The 16,435-nt window shown below is 43.9% G+C and overlaps 1 protein-coding gene across 1 annotated transcript in view; it reads right to left on the bottom strand.

Annotated features, from left to right (window-relative positions):
• Nucleotides 1–3,434: 3,434 nt before the first annotated feature.
• Nucleotides 3,435–16,435, bottom strand: part of LOC137504420 (uncharacterized) — a 28,068-nt gene continuing 15,067 nt past the window's right edge. Inside the window, exons 6-8 of the mRNA XM_068232829.1 lie at nt 14,640–14,675; nt 5,193–5,225; nt 3,435–4,079 (exon numbers count right to left, since the gene is read on the bottom strand). Coding sequence (XP_068088930.1) covers nt 3,555–4,079; nt 5,193–5,225; nt 14,640–14,675 — 594 coding nt within the window. The 3' untranslated portion in view covers nt 3,435–3,554. The remainder of the gene's footprint in view (nt 4,080–5,192; nt 5,226–14,639; nt 14,676–16,435) is intronic.

Here is a 16,435-nt window from a genome sequence, read left to right as displayed (position 1 = left end):
GGGTGGCTCAATTGGCGCTAATACCCCCAATAAATGCAGGCGACAGTACCTCTTTATGCCATTGGACATATTCAGTTTAGTGTAATTCAGCTTTACTAATCTATGCCTTAACAAAAATTAGACAATCGTTCTCAATACATTTTTCTAGAGAAGTATAGTGGTCTGTGAGCCACCAGGTGTATTGTGCCAGTATTATTCCATCAGGGAACTCTGGGCTGTGGAAAATCTCCAATAAAGGTGAAATGGGTGATTGCAGTGAAAATTTCAGCCTATGCGCTTTCTATATATTGTAATAATGTGGGTTTGTACCATGCTGTTTTCCAGCTTTAGTGAGCACATTACCGTTGCAATTACATACTACTTGATATACTGTATCTTGAGACCTACGTCTTTTCATAAAAATTTCCTATACCACACTTAGCTTATAAACTGTAAATTGTTTAAAATATTGCTGATGCATTATGCTATATTTATATGCATATTGCATTATGTTTGAACAGATATATATGCTTATATCTTTTTTGAATTGTTTGTTATTTTTTCTATAGTATTGATCCCTGCATAGGACTTAGTTCATGTGTATACTTTGAAATGCATATTTATATCATTTCTTGTATGAACGCTTAGCTATGCCACAATAAAAAAACTTTTGAAACTAAAAGACATTAGTGTAAATATACCTAACATAAACATAGACATAGCAGTTGGTTATTCATTCATTTATAGCAACCATTTGTCAGCACAACAGTCATGGCTGAAAATCAAACCATATGGATGGAACATGTTGATCTAATATTGGTTGTGCAGCTATGGCAATTCAATGACGTGCATCTATGGAAATTGAGTGAATTGTATCTACTGCAATTCTGACTGACAATGGATAGATTCTGACTGACAATGGATAGATTTTCTTTTCCATGTATTGCTACATCACTAAACGTTTGACTGCCAGACTACCATCAAGAGGTTAACATTTAGTGTACGTTGGAATTTTCACTTTCATTGAGAAAACCTGCTTTTAGTTTTGCTATATATTTGACAACAATTAATAGTAAACCCTATTTCAACTTAAGTTCTTTGTTTTTATGTGTATATAAAACATAGTCATTCCTTTGTACTATTAACAGGAACCAGAAGACAGGAGTTTCAGTGTTTAATTGATGCAGGTGTTACAATCTTCTGCAGTAAAGTAACAGTTTCTGGATCATTTTATGGCGACAGTGAAATACAGAATATTGTTTCCAAGGTTGCAAGGCACTGCTTAAATACTTAATAGGAAAAAAAATCTGAGCTGCAGCTTGATCAAAGTAAAACATAAATGGCCCATATGCAATTGTCTTTTACACCTGAGTTATCTCCTAGGAGATCATTTTCAGCTTCTCTTTAAACCTACTTTTCAGCATTTTACTATTGCAAATGTACCCAAATGTTGGTGAAAAAGTACTATCAAATGTATTTTGAGTATTTTCTTGCTTGCTGGTGGCTTAAAAGGCATCTTATGACAAGTTGTTAAAAATATCACCTAGGAGAAAATTCATGAGAAAAAGGCAATTGCATATGGCCCAATGAACCTTAACCTTAGTCATAAAAAAAAAGTTAAAACCAACTGAAAAATAGTAGGGTTTCTGTTAATATTTATAACAATTCAAGATATTGTTTTATTTGGCCTTCAGCTGCTACTTATTGTGTATTAAATGTGAGAATGATCTTTAGGGCCACATATACAGATAATATGGATAAGGCTCTTCAGGACTGGAGAATAGTGGAGAATTTGAGTTTTTTTCAGCAAACTTGGCATACATTTTTTAAAACCTCAACAAAACCAAAAATTGAAAAAAGAATCACAGCACAAGTATATTTGGAGAATCATAAGTTTTACCTTTGCACCATTCTAGTTTTAGAACTCGTTGTGTGTACTTGTTTAGGACCCCTAGTGCCTTTAAAGTTTCCTGTTGGCAGACTAAGGGCTAACAATTGCTCTCTACCTACTTCCTGTGAACCACAAGTACCGTACTGCCTCCTCATGTAGACAGGTGCTGTATACCATAATGCAAGCATGGCAGAAAATGTAGCCTAGCATTTATTGTTCTTCTTACTTTTCGTGTGATAAGGCCACATCTAATTGACCCCCCCCCCCCCCCTTCCCCAGATGAATTCACAGTCGAGTACATGTAGTGGATAAAGTATTATGTCTAAAACTTTGCTTTTGTACAATGGGTACATTCATTTATCAACCCCCTTGCTATTATAATTTGCCTTATTCAATTTCAGATTAAGTAAAACTCTCCACTTTTAGGCGAGAAAGGTGTGCTACTCTTGTCTGGGTCACGGCACACCAAGCAGGCCCGGCCCTAGACTTTTTGCCGCCTGAGGCAAAATTCAAAAAAAATCGCCGCCCCTCCCCCCCCCAAGCCGTGTGTGGGGGGCCGCCCGAGCTGGAGGGGATAGCGGGCAGGAAGGGGGTATTGGGCCTAGCGGCGGGGAGGGGGGTCGGACCCCCCCCTCCCTCGCCTGGGTCCCCCGTCCTCCGCTCCCCTCCAGCTTTAAAAGTGAGGTCGCTGGCTGCAGCTATATTGTAAGAGGCAACGGGCGGGGATCACTCACCTCTTCCTCGTTCTAGCCCGAACCTGCGCTCCACTGACGTCACTTCCTGCTGCGCCGCAGGAAGTGACGTCAGTGGAGCGCAGGCTCGGTCTGGAACGAGGAAGAGGTGAGTGATCCCCGCCCGTTGCCTCTTACAATATAGCTGCAGCCAGCGACCTCACTTTTAAAGCTGGAGGGGAGCGGAGGACGGGGGACCCAGGCGAGGGAGGGGGGGGGTCCGACCCCCCTCCCCGCCGCTAGGCCCAATACCCCCTTCCTGCCCGCTATCCCCTCCAGCTCGGGCGGCCCCCCACACACACAGACGGGCGGGTGCCGCCCCTCCAGAAGTGCCGCCTGAGGCAAAAGTTTCACCCCGCCTCATGGGCGGGCCGGCCCTGACACCAAGGATTGTTAAAAGGTTAGTGAAATAGCTCAGTTTTGTTTGCATATCTCTACTAAGAAGTATTTTGTAATAAAGTAAGGACTACCTGGATTTATCACAAATATTGCTCAATTAAGGTGCAATCAATTACCAATCTTTACCAAAGTCTACTATGTCTGCAGAAAGAGTTGCAAACTAACTTACAATTTAAAAAAGCCAGGCCAGGTTTTCTAAGTAATCCTGATTTTACCTTAAAATAACTAATTAGCAATAAGGCTGTGCTTATAGCAGCAGATCTCCTTACCTCATGCTACTACCAGTTTGTAAAAACAAAATTCTCTTGAGCCCCAGCAAGCGCGCTTTTAGTCTAGGGAGTCATAGGGTCCCGGTGCTGCAGACCCTGTAGATCACCCCAGGCTCAGGAGACCAATGTCTTCACAAAGTGATACCAGTGGTAGGTAAATAAGTCTGCTATTAGGGCAAGTCAGGTTAGCTCTAAGTTCTCCAATGTTCTCCACTCTCCAGTCTTGGTGAACATTAGCAAACCGGGACCTTAGTCTATCTGTTTAAATATACGATGTAAAAAAATCTAGTTGGCATTTTCACCATTTTGGTTCCGATTAGGAAACATGTCTTCAAGTAGAAAATATTTTGGAGGTATTCCAGGAACATGGCCATCTCCTCTTGTCAAACCTTGGTAATCTTGACTATCAGGCATGTTAGAGTTACACAAAATCCAGCTTTCAGTTACTGAAGTTGGACTGTCTGGATTGTCACCTCGAATAATCTCTGTGGGAACAGTAGGTTCTGGGTAAGATGCAGTCCTGTGAATGCCAAGGGGAGTTGCATATGTTGGCTTTATTATACCGGCACCTGGCAAATCGTTTCTAATCCATTCTCGCTGTACAACTGTGGGAAAATCACTGGCTACTAATACAGATTCATTTGCTTGAATGGTAACATTGATTCCTTTTTGACCTATAGGGTTCAATGCTGGTTGCACTCCTAGCACACCACTGTCTGTCCCACTGATGCTGACTCCAGCATGGTGTACTGTGATAACATTGCCTTGCAGTCCAGGGTCAACAGGCACCATGAGGACTCCAGCTATAAGCTGAAAAAAATATCAATAAATTAACATACAGAGCATAATCAGAGTTTCATTTTTCATACATAATACTTTAAAAGTACATGTTGCAGCTGTTAAATAATTTTCAAATATGACAGGAAACGGAATAAGAAAAGCTAATTAGGGTGTATGGCCCCTTCCTGTTTTCTCTTAATCTGTCACTATGAACTTAAATGGATCTTAGCAGCAATTACCAAAACAAGTTTAGATAATATCAGCAGCTCCCATACAGGCAAACAAATAAAACAGAAAGCAGAAATCATCTAAGGAAAATACATGAAAACAATAACTATAATAACTATGGTATACCAAGTGTGAGGTTTATAGTTTCAGGTCCCTGACTGTAGGTTTGCCATTCTTTTTTTTTTTTTAAACATAAAAAATTAGACTAGTAAATCAACCTTAAAAGCAAAAAGGGACATATGATAGTCTTAGAATGTCAGAAATTATAAAGTACTTATTTAATCCATTTTGAGGAGTTGATTAGCAGGTTTTGCATTCCTGCAATGCACATCTTGATCAGTTCTCTATATGTGATAAATATTGGGAACAGGTTGAAAAAATGTTGCATATAATGCAGAATAACAATATCAGTGGTTGTAAGGGAACCAATGAAACATGAAAAAAAAAATTAACCTACCCACAAAGGGGGGTCTTAACTGGGTGTGCCATCCATTGGGGAAGAAGGGATGCTGCTCTGCTGTTCCCTGGTTCATATGGGATTGACCATCTTCTCCACTGACCGTCCCCTGCAAACGCAGTTCGTAACTTCCCCGCAGTGTTCTGTGCTGCAGTGCATGCCGGGAGATGTAGTCCATGAATGCAAGTACAAAGATGCACTTGCATCCATCTCATCAATGGACGTATATCTCCCGGCATTAATCAATGATACTCATCTCTGCCCCCAATGGCAAACTTAATTAAGATCCCCCTTATGGAGAGGTTCATTTAAAAAACAATTCTGTCTTGCTCAGTAGCTTTTAAGCCATCTTTTTTGGGCTGAACTTGTTAGACTACCAACCAACAAAAGGCAGAACAAAATACTATATACAGTATATAGAGCACATATTAAAAAGCAAAACAAAAAATGTTACTTACTCCCTCTTCAGAATCAGAGCCTGATAATAAACCCTGGATAAAAAGTGCATAGTAAAAATACCAAAATTCAAAGCATAACACATACAATAGGTAAAATACATCACACTTTTGTCATTTTGGGTCTGCCGAGTTTATTTCACCACTACTTCTATTCAGGGCCGGATTTGTAGTATTCTCCACCCAAGGCCCAATGTCACCAACCGCCCCCCCCCCCCCCCCCCCCCAATAAAATTAACAAAATCTTTACCAACTACTCACTCCAAACGCAAACATTCTCCCACAATAAAACCAGTAATTTTCTGAATTAAATGTAATGCCCCCAGGGAGGCTGCACAAGTAAAGTTGGATCATTCCAATGACTTCCATTTTTTAAGGGGAAAACAAGTTATCTGTATGCTTTTAGAATGTGGGGGGAAACCAGAATGCCCAGAGGAAAGCCAGACAAGGGGAGAATGTACAAACCCCATGCAAATAGTGCCCTGGCTTGTATTTGAGCTATGAACCTGGTGCTGCAAGGTGAGAGTGGAAACCACTCAGTCACCATACTGCCCACATTAGAATGTTACTTCCACAGCCTCTCAGGGGCATTCTGTTATACTGTGGGAGAATGTATTCTCCAAAAAGTGAATTAGGAATTAAAATGTTATGATTGACAAATAAGTGCTGCCATGGACGAGGGTGTCCATATTGGGCATGCACAAGTAAGCTCCCTGCATGCCCAGTAGGATGAAAGCACGTTTACCAAGCATGCATGGTCCATAATCGCGCATGTTCACTATGGAAAATGCTTGGGCAGGGTCGCACTTACACACCAACGAAGCTAATTCGTCCAGAGAGGGACAGTGTGCTGTAATGGTGGGGTGTAAAAAGATGTGGCAAATCTCAGTACTATCCAGTAGTATCCCACTAATGAGGTATCTATAAATAATGTATTTTTATTTGCTCCATGATTGCTTTGGGAGGGTGGGGGGAGAGGTGTGAGTGTGTGAGACAGTGAGAGAGAGTGTGTGTGAGAGAGAAAGAGAGAGTGAATGAGAGAGTGTGTGTGTGTTAGAGAGAGAGAGTGTGAGTGTGTGTGTAAGAGAGAGCGTGTGAGAGAGAGTGAGTGTGTGTGTGTGTTAGAGAGAGAGTGTGTGAGTGAGTGTGTGTGAAAGAGAGAGTGTGTAAGAGAGTGTGTGAGTGTGTGTGAGAGAGTGAGTGTAAGAGAGAGTGTGAGTGTGTAAGAGAGAGTGTAAGTGTGTGTAAGGGAGAGTGTGTAAGGGAGTGTGTGTGTGTGTGTGTGTGTGTGTGTGTGTGTGTGTGTGTGTGTGTGTGTGTGTGTGTAAGGGAGAGTGTGTGTGTGTGTGTGTGTGTGAGTGTGTGTGTGTAAGGGAGAGTGTGTGTGTAAGGGAGAGTGTGTGTGTAAGGGAGAGTGTGTGTGTGTAAGGGAGAGTGTGTGTGTGTAAGGGAGAGTGTGTGTGTGTAAGGGAGAGTGTGTGTGTGTGTAAGGGAGAGTGTGTGTGTGTAAGAGAGAGAGTGTGAGTGTGTGTGTAAGAGAGAGTGTGAGTAAGAAAGAGTGAGTGTGTGTGAGAGTGTGTGTTAGAGAGAGAGAGAGAGAGTGTGTGAGAAAGAGAGAGAGTGTAAGAGAGAGCGTGTGAGTGTGTGTGTAAGAGAGTGAGTGTGTGTGTGTAAGAGAGTGAGTGTGTGTGTGTAAGAGAGAGAGTGAGTGTGTGTGAGAGAGTGAGTCTAAGAGAGTGTGAGTGTGTCTGTAAGAGAGAGAGTGTGAGAGAGTGTGAGAGAGTGTGAGTGTGTGAGAGAGTGTGAGTGTGTGTAAGGGAGAGCGTGTGAGTGTGTGTGTAAGAGAGTGAGAGTGAGTGTGAGTGTGTGTAAGAGAGAGAGAGTGTGAGTGTGTGTAAGAAAGAGAGAGTGTGAGTGTGTAAGAGAGAGAGAGTGTGAGTGTGTGTAAGAGAGAGAGAGTGTGAGTGTGTGTAAGAAAGAGTGTGTGTGAGTGTGTGTAAGAGAGAGAGAGTGTGAGTGTGTGTAAGAGAGAGAGTGTGAGTGTGTAAGAGAGAGTGTGAGTGTCTGTAAGAAAGAGAGTGTGAGTGTCTGTAAGAAAGAGAGTGTGAGTGTGTGTAAGAAAGAGAGTGAGTGTGTGTAAGAGAGAGAGAGTGTGAGTGTGTGTAAGAGAGAGAGAGTGTGAGTGTGTGTAAGAGAGAGAGAGTGTGAGTGTGTGTAAGAGAGAGAGAGTGTGAGTGTGTGTAAGAGAGAGAGAGTGTGAGTGTGTGTAAGAGAGAGAGTGTGAGTGTGTGTAAGAAAGAGAGTGTGAGTGTGTGTAAGAAAGAGAGTGTGAGTGTGTGTAAGAGAGAGAGAGTGTGAGTGTGTGTAAGAGAGAGAGAGTGTGAGTGTGTGTAAGAGAGAGAGAGTGTGAGTGTGTGTAAGAGAGAGAGAGTGTGAGTGTGTGTAAGAGAGAGAGAGAGTGTGAGTGTGTGTAAGAGAGAGAGAGAGTGTGAGTGTGTGTAAGAGAGAGAGAGTGTGAGTGTGTGTAAGAGAGAGAGTGTGAGTGTGTGTAAGAAAGAGAGAGTGTGAGTGTGTAAGAGAGAGAGAGTGTGAGTGTGTAAGAAAGAGAGAGTGTGAGTGTGTAAGAAAGAGAGAGTGTGAGTGTGTAAGAGAGAGAGTGTGAGTGTGTAAGAGAGAGAGAGTGTGAGTGTGTGTAAGAGAGAGAGTGTGTGTAAGAGTCTCTTTATCTTGCCAACAGCTGAGGTCTCTCCTTCCCCCATGCTGCCTCGATCAGTGTCAGCCCCATCAGATTGTCTCAGCAGCCACCAGACCTCTGACCCCATCACAATATTGGCTGATCTTTATCTTTAAACAGGCTGCTGTTTGCTAAAAAGCAGACTAGAGACGGGAGAGATCTGCAGCACAGCTTACGGAGGCTGCAGATTTTTACAGGCTGTCACTGTGTACCTTGTGGAGAGGGGAAGGTTGACGATCAGCAGCAGACCAGCACTCATAGGAATTCCTTACTTTACTGCTTGTGCTAGCCGCTCAGGTGGCTTCAGAAACTTTCTGATCGGGAGACATTTGCACAGGAGCTCGGAGCAGGCTAGGCTGAATTGAGCGTGCGGCTGCTGCCTGCTGGTCCTAACAGCTCCTCTCTCTGTTCCGCTATTGGCCAGCTCCTGTTTAGCTGCCCGCTGCACTGCCTGCTCGCATGCACAGGCTATAGTGTGCACGGCGAAGCGGGCGGCTGCAGATGGATCAAGCCCACCTATAGATCACTATCAGGGCGGAATGGTGTGTATGGCTCTTAACCTACATTCGCCCTGTGGCAATCAGGCGCCCTAGGAACCGGCCTTGGGGGCCTTTCCACAAATCCGGCCATGCTTCTATTGTTATTTGCCTCATGGCTTTACTATATGGAGAAGGAGATCTCAGTAGAGGGTGTGGGACATATTCAAGCTTTATCTTTGGTGGATTCACCAGAAATGGGGAATTGCATTAGAGAATCCAATTAGTGGGTGACAGTAATAGCTTAATTTAAAGCCACAATCAGTTGCTGGTGGGAAAATATGTCTCTGCATCACTTAGGGACTATTTCCACTGTGTCCAAATTTGGGCTGAATCAGCAGTGCTTCCCTGTATGTGAGCTGCACAGAGAAATGCTGCCTATCTATTTATGGAGGAAGCTCCCAGTAAGTATATCATGGGGCAAAAAATGTTGCCTCATGCATCCTTTAAAATCCCTTAAAGAGAACCTGTAACAAAAAAAAGTTCCCCTGAGGGGTACTCACCTCGGGAGGGGGAAGCCTCAGGGTCCCAATGAGGCTTTCCCCACCCCTGTAGCTGCAGGTAATCCAGCGCTGGCTCCCCCGAAGTGTCCCAGAATTCTCCCTCGACAAGCCTGACAAGCGCCGATAAGAGCTGATTTATTTACCTTCCCTAGCTCCAGCAGGGGCGCTTTTGCGGATCTCTGCACGGAGATAGACGAAAATAGCCGATCTCCATCGGGTCTGCTCTACTATGCATCCATCCTCTCTTACGCATCTAAGTCAGGGGCATGGGGCCAGATGCATTGAGAGGCTCTATATGCCGCCCGTCACCCACCTTCCCAAGACCACTCCCACTACCCACGATCTCACCACCCATTGGCCGTCGCTCCCGGCTGCTGGTATTGGGGGAAACTCCACTTACATACTTAATCCCGGACACAATATTGCTTTTACAGAACCTGCTATACAAATAATTTAAAATATATAGATTGACAATGCGCCCAATTCACTTACAATGATTAGCAGCATTCCTGCATATTTCTTTTGCAGGGCGATCCCCCCCCCCCCCTCCTTTGCCCACGTTGTCCATACACATACACATTGTCCATACACATTGTCCATACACATACAATAAAAATCGATACACGGTGTATATATATATATATGTGGCACCTAAAATACCCACCCCATTTACTCCCATTCATTGAGGTTCCCATAGTTCCATAGTCATATGTTAGCTACAGTGGTTCCCAATATAAAAACCGTATCCATAAATCAATAGAGAGCAATACTTAAATCGTAGGGACCCCCCCCCCCCCCCCCATACTTTTAGTCTCCCAGGAAACAGACCAAGTCGATATCAATATTGAGGCCCTCAGGTCTGAGGGACCCCAAATCATACCTGGTCTCCTCCTGCAAAACCTTCCTAGTCCTATCACATCCTCTCCAATCTGGCATCACCTTTTTCAAAGCACAAAATGACATTTCCCTGGGGTCACAATTATGTTGGCCACAAAAATGTGCTTGGGGTACCCCTTCCGTATGTTTCTAACATGCTCCCCTATCCTCTCCTTCAAGGTTCTGGTGGTTCTACCAACATATTGGTACCCGCAACTACACCATGCCAGGTATACTACATATCTGTCATTGCAAATAATGAACTGATCAAAGTGGAATTCTCTCCCATTGCTATATGAGGTAACCAATTTGCAATTTCTGCATGGGAAGAAACTAGGTGTTTGCCACCCCTGCATTCTTGTTGGCTTTTTCGGGTCCACACAACTAGGTGCAATGATCTGTTTTAGGTTAACCTGAAACAGATCATTGCACCCAGTTGTGTGGACCCGAAAAAGCCAACAAGAATGAAGGAGAGGATGGGGGAACATGTTAGAAACATACGGAAGAGGTACCCCAACCATAGCCTCTCAGCACATTTTTGTGGCCAACATAATTGTGACCCCAGGGAAATGTCATTTTGTGCTTTGAAAAAGGTGATGCCAGATTGGAGAGGATGTGATAGGACTTGGAATGTTTCGCAGGAGGAGATCAGGTGGATTCATGATTTGGGGTCCCTCAGACCTGAGGGCCTCAATATTGGTATCGACTTGGTCTGTTTCTTGGGAGACTAAAAGTATGGGGGGGGGGGGGGGGTCCCTACGATTTAAGTATTGCTCTCTGTTGATTTATGGATATGGTTTTTATATTGGGAACCACTGTAGCTAACATATGACTATGGAACTATGGGAACCTCAAATAATGGGAGTAAATGGGGTGGGTATTTTAGGTGCCACATATATATATATACACCGTGTATCGATTTTTATTGTATGTTTATGGACAATGTGTATGTGTATGGACAATGTAGGCAAGGGGGGGGGGGGGGGGAATCGCCTTGCAAGAGAAATATGCAGGAATGCTGCTAATCTTTGTAAGTGAATTGGGCGCATTGTCAATCTATATATTTTAAACTATTTGTATAGCGGGTTCTGCAAAAGCAATATTGTGGCAGGGATTAAGCAGGGATTAAGGTGTGGGACGACCCGGGAATGGTCCCAAGGCGCAGTTAGACCCACACCAGGGTCTTAGAATCTGGTGAGTCACTCACAAAGGGTGAGGTGGTGGCTTTACTATCATATAGTCATGAAGTTTGGAGGAATTTGAAGTTGATAATTTGTGGATAGTGGACTTATTTGGTTTGTGCTGCTCACCCCTTGGTAATTTATTCATAACTTTCCCCTGTGAGCCTGCATGACCACGCCCACCTCTAGCACACTTAAGTATATAAATGAGTGCATTGCACATGCTCAGAGAGTTCGTTTGGTAGCTAGTGAAAGGTGAGGTGTTTTTAATTTCCTTTTTTTCCATCTAGTTGACTTTTGGGTTTTTGGATTAGTTCCCACTAGACTGCTTATAAAAACTGGCATTTTGCATGGTAGAGTAGAACTCACCAGATTGGGGACACTTTGGCGCAGTTGGTGAGCTTAAACGCGTTAAAGCGTAACCAAGAGCCCCTGTCACTGTTTTCCTGTTGTGTGCTGCAGCCCCTCTGTACTTATATATTTCTTATGGAGTCTGGGGACCTCCAGCGCTGCGTGCATGCTTTGCATAGAATTGCATAAAAAATTTGATTTGTGCTGCTCACCCCTTGGTAATTTATTCATAACTTTCCCCTGTGAGCCTGCATGACCACGCCCACCTCTAGCACACTTAAGTATATAAATGAGTGCATTGCACATGCTCAGAGAGTTCGTTTGGTAGCTAGTGAAAGGTGAGGTGTTTTTAATTTCCTTTTTTTCCATCTAGTTGACTTTTGGGTTTTTGGATTAGTTCCCACTAGACTGCTTAAAAAAACTGGCATTTTGCATGGTAGAGTAGAACTCACCAGATTGGGGACACTTTGGCGCAGTTGGTGAGCTTAAACGCGTTAAAGCGTAACCAAGAGCCCCTGTCACTGTTTTCCTGTTGTGTGCTGCAGCCCCTCTGTACTTATATATTTCTTATGGAGTCTGGGGACCTCCAGCGCTGCGTGCATGCTTTGCATAGAATTGCATAAAAAATTTGGTTTGTGCTGCTCACCCCTTGGTAATTTATTCATAACTTTCCCCTGTGAGCCTGCATGACCACGCCCACCTCTAGCACAGTTAAGTATATAAATGAGTGCATTGCACATGCTCAGAGAGTTCGTTTGGTAGCTAGTGAAAGGTGAGGTGTTTTTAATTTCCTTTTTTTCCATCTAGTTGACTTTTAGGTTTTTGGATTAGTTCCCACTATACTGTTTATAAAAACTGGCATTTTGCATGGTAGAGTAGAACTCACCAGATTGTTGACACTTTGGCGCAGTTGGTGAGCTTAAACGCGTTAAAGCGTAACCAAGAGCCCCTGTCACTGTTTTCCTGTTGTGTGCTGCAGCCCCTCTGTACTTATATATTGCTTATGGAGTCTGGGGACCTCCAGCGCTGCGTGCATGCTTTGCATAGATAGAATTGCATACAAAATTTGGTTTGTGCTGCTCACCCCTTGGTAATTTATTCATAACTTTCCCCTGTGAGCCTGCATGACCACGCCCACCTCTAGCACAGTTAAGTATATAAATGAGTGCATTGCACATGCTCAGAGAGTTCGTTTGGTAGCTAGTGAAAGGTGAGGTGTTTTTAATTTCCTTTTTTTCCATCTAGTTGACTTTTAGGTTTTTGGATTAGTTCCCACTATACTGTTTATAAAAACTGGCATTTTGCATGGTAGAGTAGAACTCACCAGATTGTTGACACTTTGGCGCAGTTGGTGAGCTTAAACGCGTTAAAGCGTAACCAAGAGCCCCTGTCACTGTTTTCCTGTTGTGTGCTGCAGCCCCTCTGTACTTATATATTGCTTATGGAGTCTGGGGACCTCCAGCGCTGCGTGCATGCTTTGCATAGATAGAATTGCATACAAAATTTGGTTTGTGCTGCTCACCCCTTGGTAATTTATTCACAAAGGGTGAGGTGGTGGCTTTACTATCATATAGCCATGAAGTTTGGAGGAATTTGAAGTTGATAATTTGTGGATAGTGGACTTATCAGTGCAGGAATCTGCAATTAATGTGACAGCTTTTGAGCGCTGTCCTCTGTGATGTGGATATACATTTGAATATTTAATACCACATCTATAGAACCAGGATCAAAGGTGCTGTGATTACTGTGATTTATTTAACCTCCCTGGCATTATGATTATTTCCAGATTAAGTGTCTAAAAGCCATGCAATTTTTTCACAAGCTTTTAGACCCTAAAAACAAGAAAAAAATAAAAAACATACCACAGAAAGATCTGCAGCAGCTCCTGCATATAACTCACTCAGGCATGGGATTAACGATCTGAGCTGCGTATTTCCGTCCCGAGCCTGACTCGGGATTAACGCTAAGGAGGTTAATCACAATAATCACTTGGCATATCAAAGCTCTGATGAGCTTTAATTGCCCAAACACTGCTCTGCATTGTTTGCCCTGCTTATCAGGCTGTCAGTGACACTGTGACCCTCACAGTAAACGCACGCAAGGGAGCACAACAACTTTCACTATATGGCAGCTCCCAGCTGTCACCATATCTAAGGGCCCACTCAATTGTGCGATTGAAAAATGTAATCTCAATCGCCTAGCATTGCGATTTTGCTTTGCAATTTTCCAGCAATTGTACAGCAATTGTGCTTTGTGATTCTCATTTGGTAATCACTCCAAAAATGTATTTGTGATTTACACAAATCCCAAGCGCTACAGTGTAAATGATCCCATGGGGGAACGTGGTACATATTCCTTTGCTGATCGCTGGCTTTGGTGCCTGACCCCATTCATCACTGCTCAGTGCACAGTAATGCATACAGCAGTGCAATGCTGCGATGCAGTGCTGCACATCACACAATTGGAGACGTCATACAGTGCTGTATATGCACTGTTTAACCCTCCTGGCGGTCTATTAGAAACCGCCAGGGGGCAGCGCAGCACTATTTTTAAATTTTTTTTTTTTTTAAATCATGTAGCGAGCCTAGAGCTCGCTACATGATAGCCGCTGTACAGCGGCATCCCCCGCCCGCTTCGATCGCCTCCGGCGATCTTTGATCAAGGAACGGCGCGGCGATCGGCGGTGAATCAGCGCGGAGCGGCGGCGATCGGAATGCACATACAGCTAGCAAAGTGCTAGCTGCGTGTTGCAAAAAAAAAGTGTGCAAATCGGCCCAGCAGGGCATGAGAAATCCTCCTGCGCGGCATAACCCGAGCTCAGCTCGGGCTTACCGCCAGGAAGGTTAATGTCCTTGCAGATTGCGCTATTGCATTGATGAACTAGCAAGAGTAGAGGGGCCCTAACTTTGTGTAGGAAACGCCAGTTAATTGGGTGGGGTAAACCATTTCTAATTGCGCGGGTAAAGAGCTAGCTAATTGTGTGTGTGTGTGTGTGTGTGTGTGTGTGTGTGTGTGTGTGTCTGTGTGATGAGGTGGTGGTGGTGTTGGAGAAGGGAGAGGGGGGCACTGGCTAATTTTTGGGGGGAAATGCTGGCTAATTTTGTGTGGGGTGCTCAGTAAGTTTGCCCAGCATGAGGCCAGAAATTTCATGACCCTGGAACTTGGTCAAATGACACAACTGGTTTGTGATGCTGGGGACGACTTGCATGCAGTAAGTCTTGGAATGGCATCAGGGCTAACATTGGTAGATTCAAACATCAAAACCTTACCTGCTGTCCTACTTGGGAAAATATAACAGGAAGCATCTGCATGACAGAAAAGGTCAAATCATTGCTTAATTTATATATAAAGTATTTTTTAGTCTAAAACTAGACATAAGGTATGTATTAGACTATAAGCAAAAGTTTAAAAGAACAAGGCCCTTATTCAATTCACTTTTTCTCCTAAAACCATTTACACTTGCTAGATGAAACTAGGGAAAGGCAGTGGAGAAAATAGTGTGTGTATAGTGGCACCTGACGCCACTGCTGCTGATCTGCTGGGTGGATCCAGAAGGCCGATCGCTGCCCGAGGGCATTGATCTCCTTAGGGCTAGTTCACACTGGGTGATTTTTTAGTGATTTGCTGACCACTGGCGATCAGCAAAATGCTGCTGCTAATGCAAGTCAATGGTAGTGTTCACACTGTAGCGATCGCCAGTGATTAGCAATTTGCTGATGTTGCATGCAGCATTTTTAGAGCAATTTTGGAACGATTGCATTTCAATGTTATAGAATCACAAAACGCAACACAATCACTCTTAAATCGCATTCCTGTACAGTTAAAAAACAGCTGTTTGCTGATCGCCAGCGAACAGTACCAATGCGCCCAATGTGAACTAGTCCTTTGGTGCAAACCTTTTCTGGCTTAAAACATTTTGCTTTGTTTCCTGTTTACTGATTAACCGCTTCCTGACAGCGGTGATTAAAATCTATGCTCTGTTTGGAACCTGTTATTCATGCCAGGGCAAAGATTTCACTTCACCACGCCATGCGTTCTCGCCTCTCTCATCGCTCACTCGCCCTGCTGTCGGTATTTCAGCAGAGCTCCATGACCCGGTCAGGAGCTGATTTCATTGTCTCCTGATCCGCTCATCAATGTGAGCAAATCCCATTGGCTTACTGTCACAGGAGCCCTCAGTGGCTGACCGCACTTAGCCTTCTAAACGGTGCCAGCGCACAGATCGTGCGAACTCTGGTCGCAGTCAATGCGCAGGAACCGTTAAGAATTAGCCGCAGACAACTCAGAAGGGAGCCTGTGAGACACGGGTGATTACAACGTCACCTACTGGTTCAGAGTAAACTGCCACCACCGCGGTTACTATGGGACCGTGGGGCCCACTAACTGACTGACTAATCCTGCGAATAAAACGGTTAAACACACGATATTCTGTCTAGCCAACAACAAACAAACAGTAGCGTATCTTCAGAGACCCGGGATCATTTCTGTGTGTGCTGATAAGCAGGGTAGCGGAAAGTGAATGACTTGGAGAAAGTCGTTTATTCACGCAATATAAATAATTAATATATACAGACAATTATGAAAATCAACAATTATGAAAACGGTAATAGCCAGTATGAAAAATAAAAGAAGGGAGAAAAAATACTTAGTTCTTGGAAAGATGTCCTTATTGTGGGAAGAATCATAAAGTCCTTGGTTTCAAAGTCCAGAGTTCAGAGTTCAGACCAGGTGGATGCCAGCATATCCTCAAGCTGGCATCTGATGAGTGCAAGATGTTTCAGTGTGGAGGACTCTGAGTTTTTGCTCCTCTCCCATTCTTATGCCCCTGATTCAGTAGGAGGAAGTGAGGGCGGGCCCACACACCCCCTTAGAACATGAGATGAGTCCTGCCCTTGTCCTGGAGACCAGAAATCATGCCTTAACCATATATGGGCTCTATCTCACAGAACCGTACAGGTCAGGGCAGATTTACTAATATTTTCAGATCTGCCTCGATGTACCCAGCAGTCTGATACCAAACATGAGGGGTGGGACCCCTGTGGTACCATTAGGGCACTGTTGGACT

Source organism: Hyperolius riggenbachi, chromosome 1, assembly GCF_040937935.1.
Source record: "Hyperolius riggenbachi isolate aHypRig1 chromosome 1, aHypRig1.pri, whole genome shotgun sequence".
Lineage (NCBI taxonomy): Eukaryota > Metazoa > Chordata > Amphibia > Anura > Hyperoliidae > Hyperolius > Hyperolius riggenbachi.
This window is presented reverse-complemented; position numbering and strand designations above follow the sequence as displayed.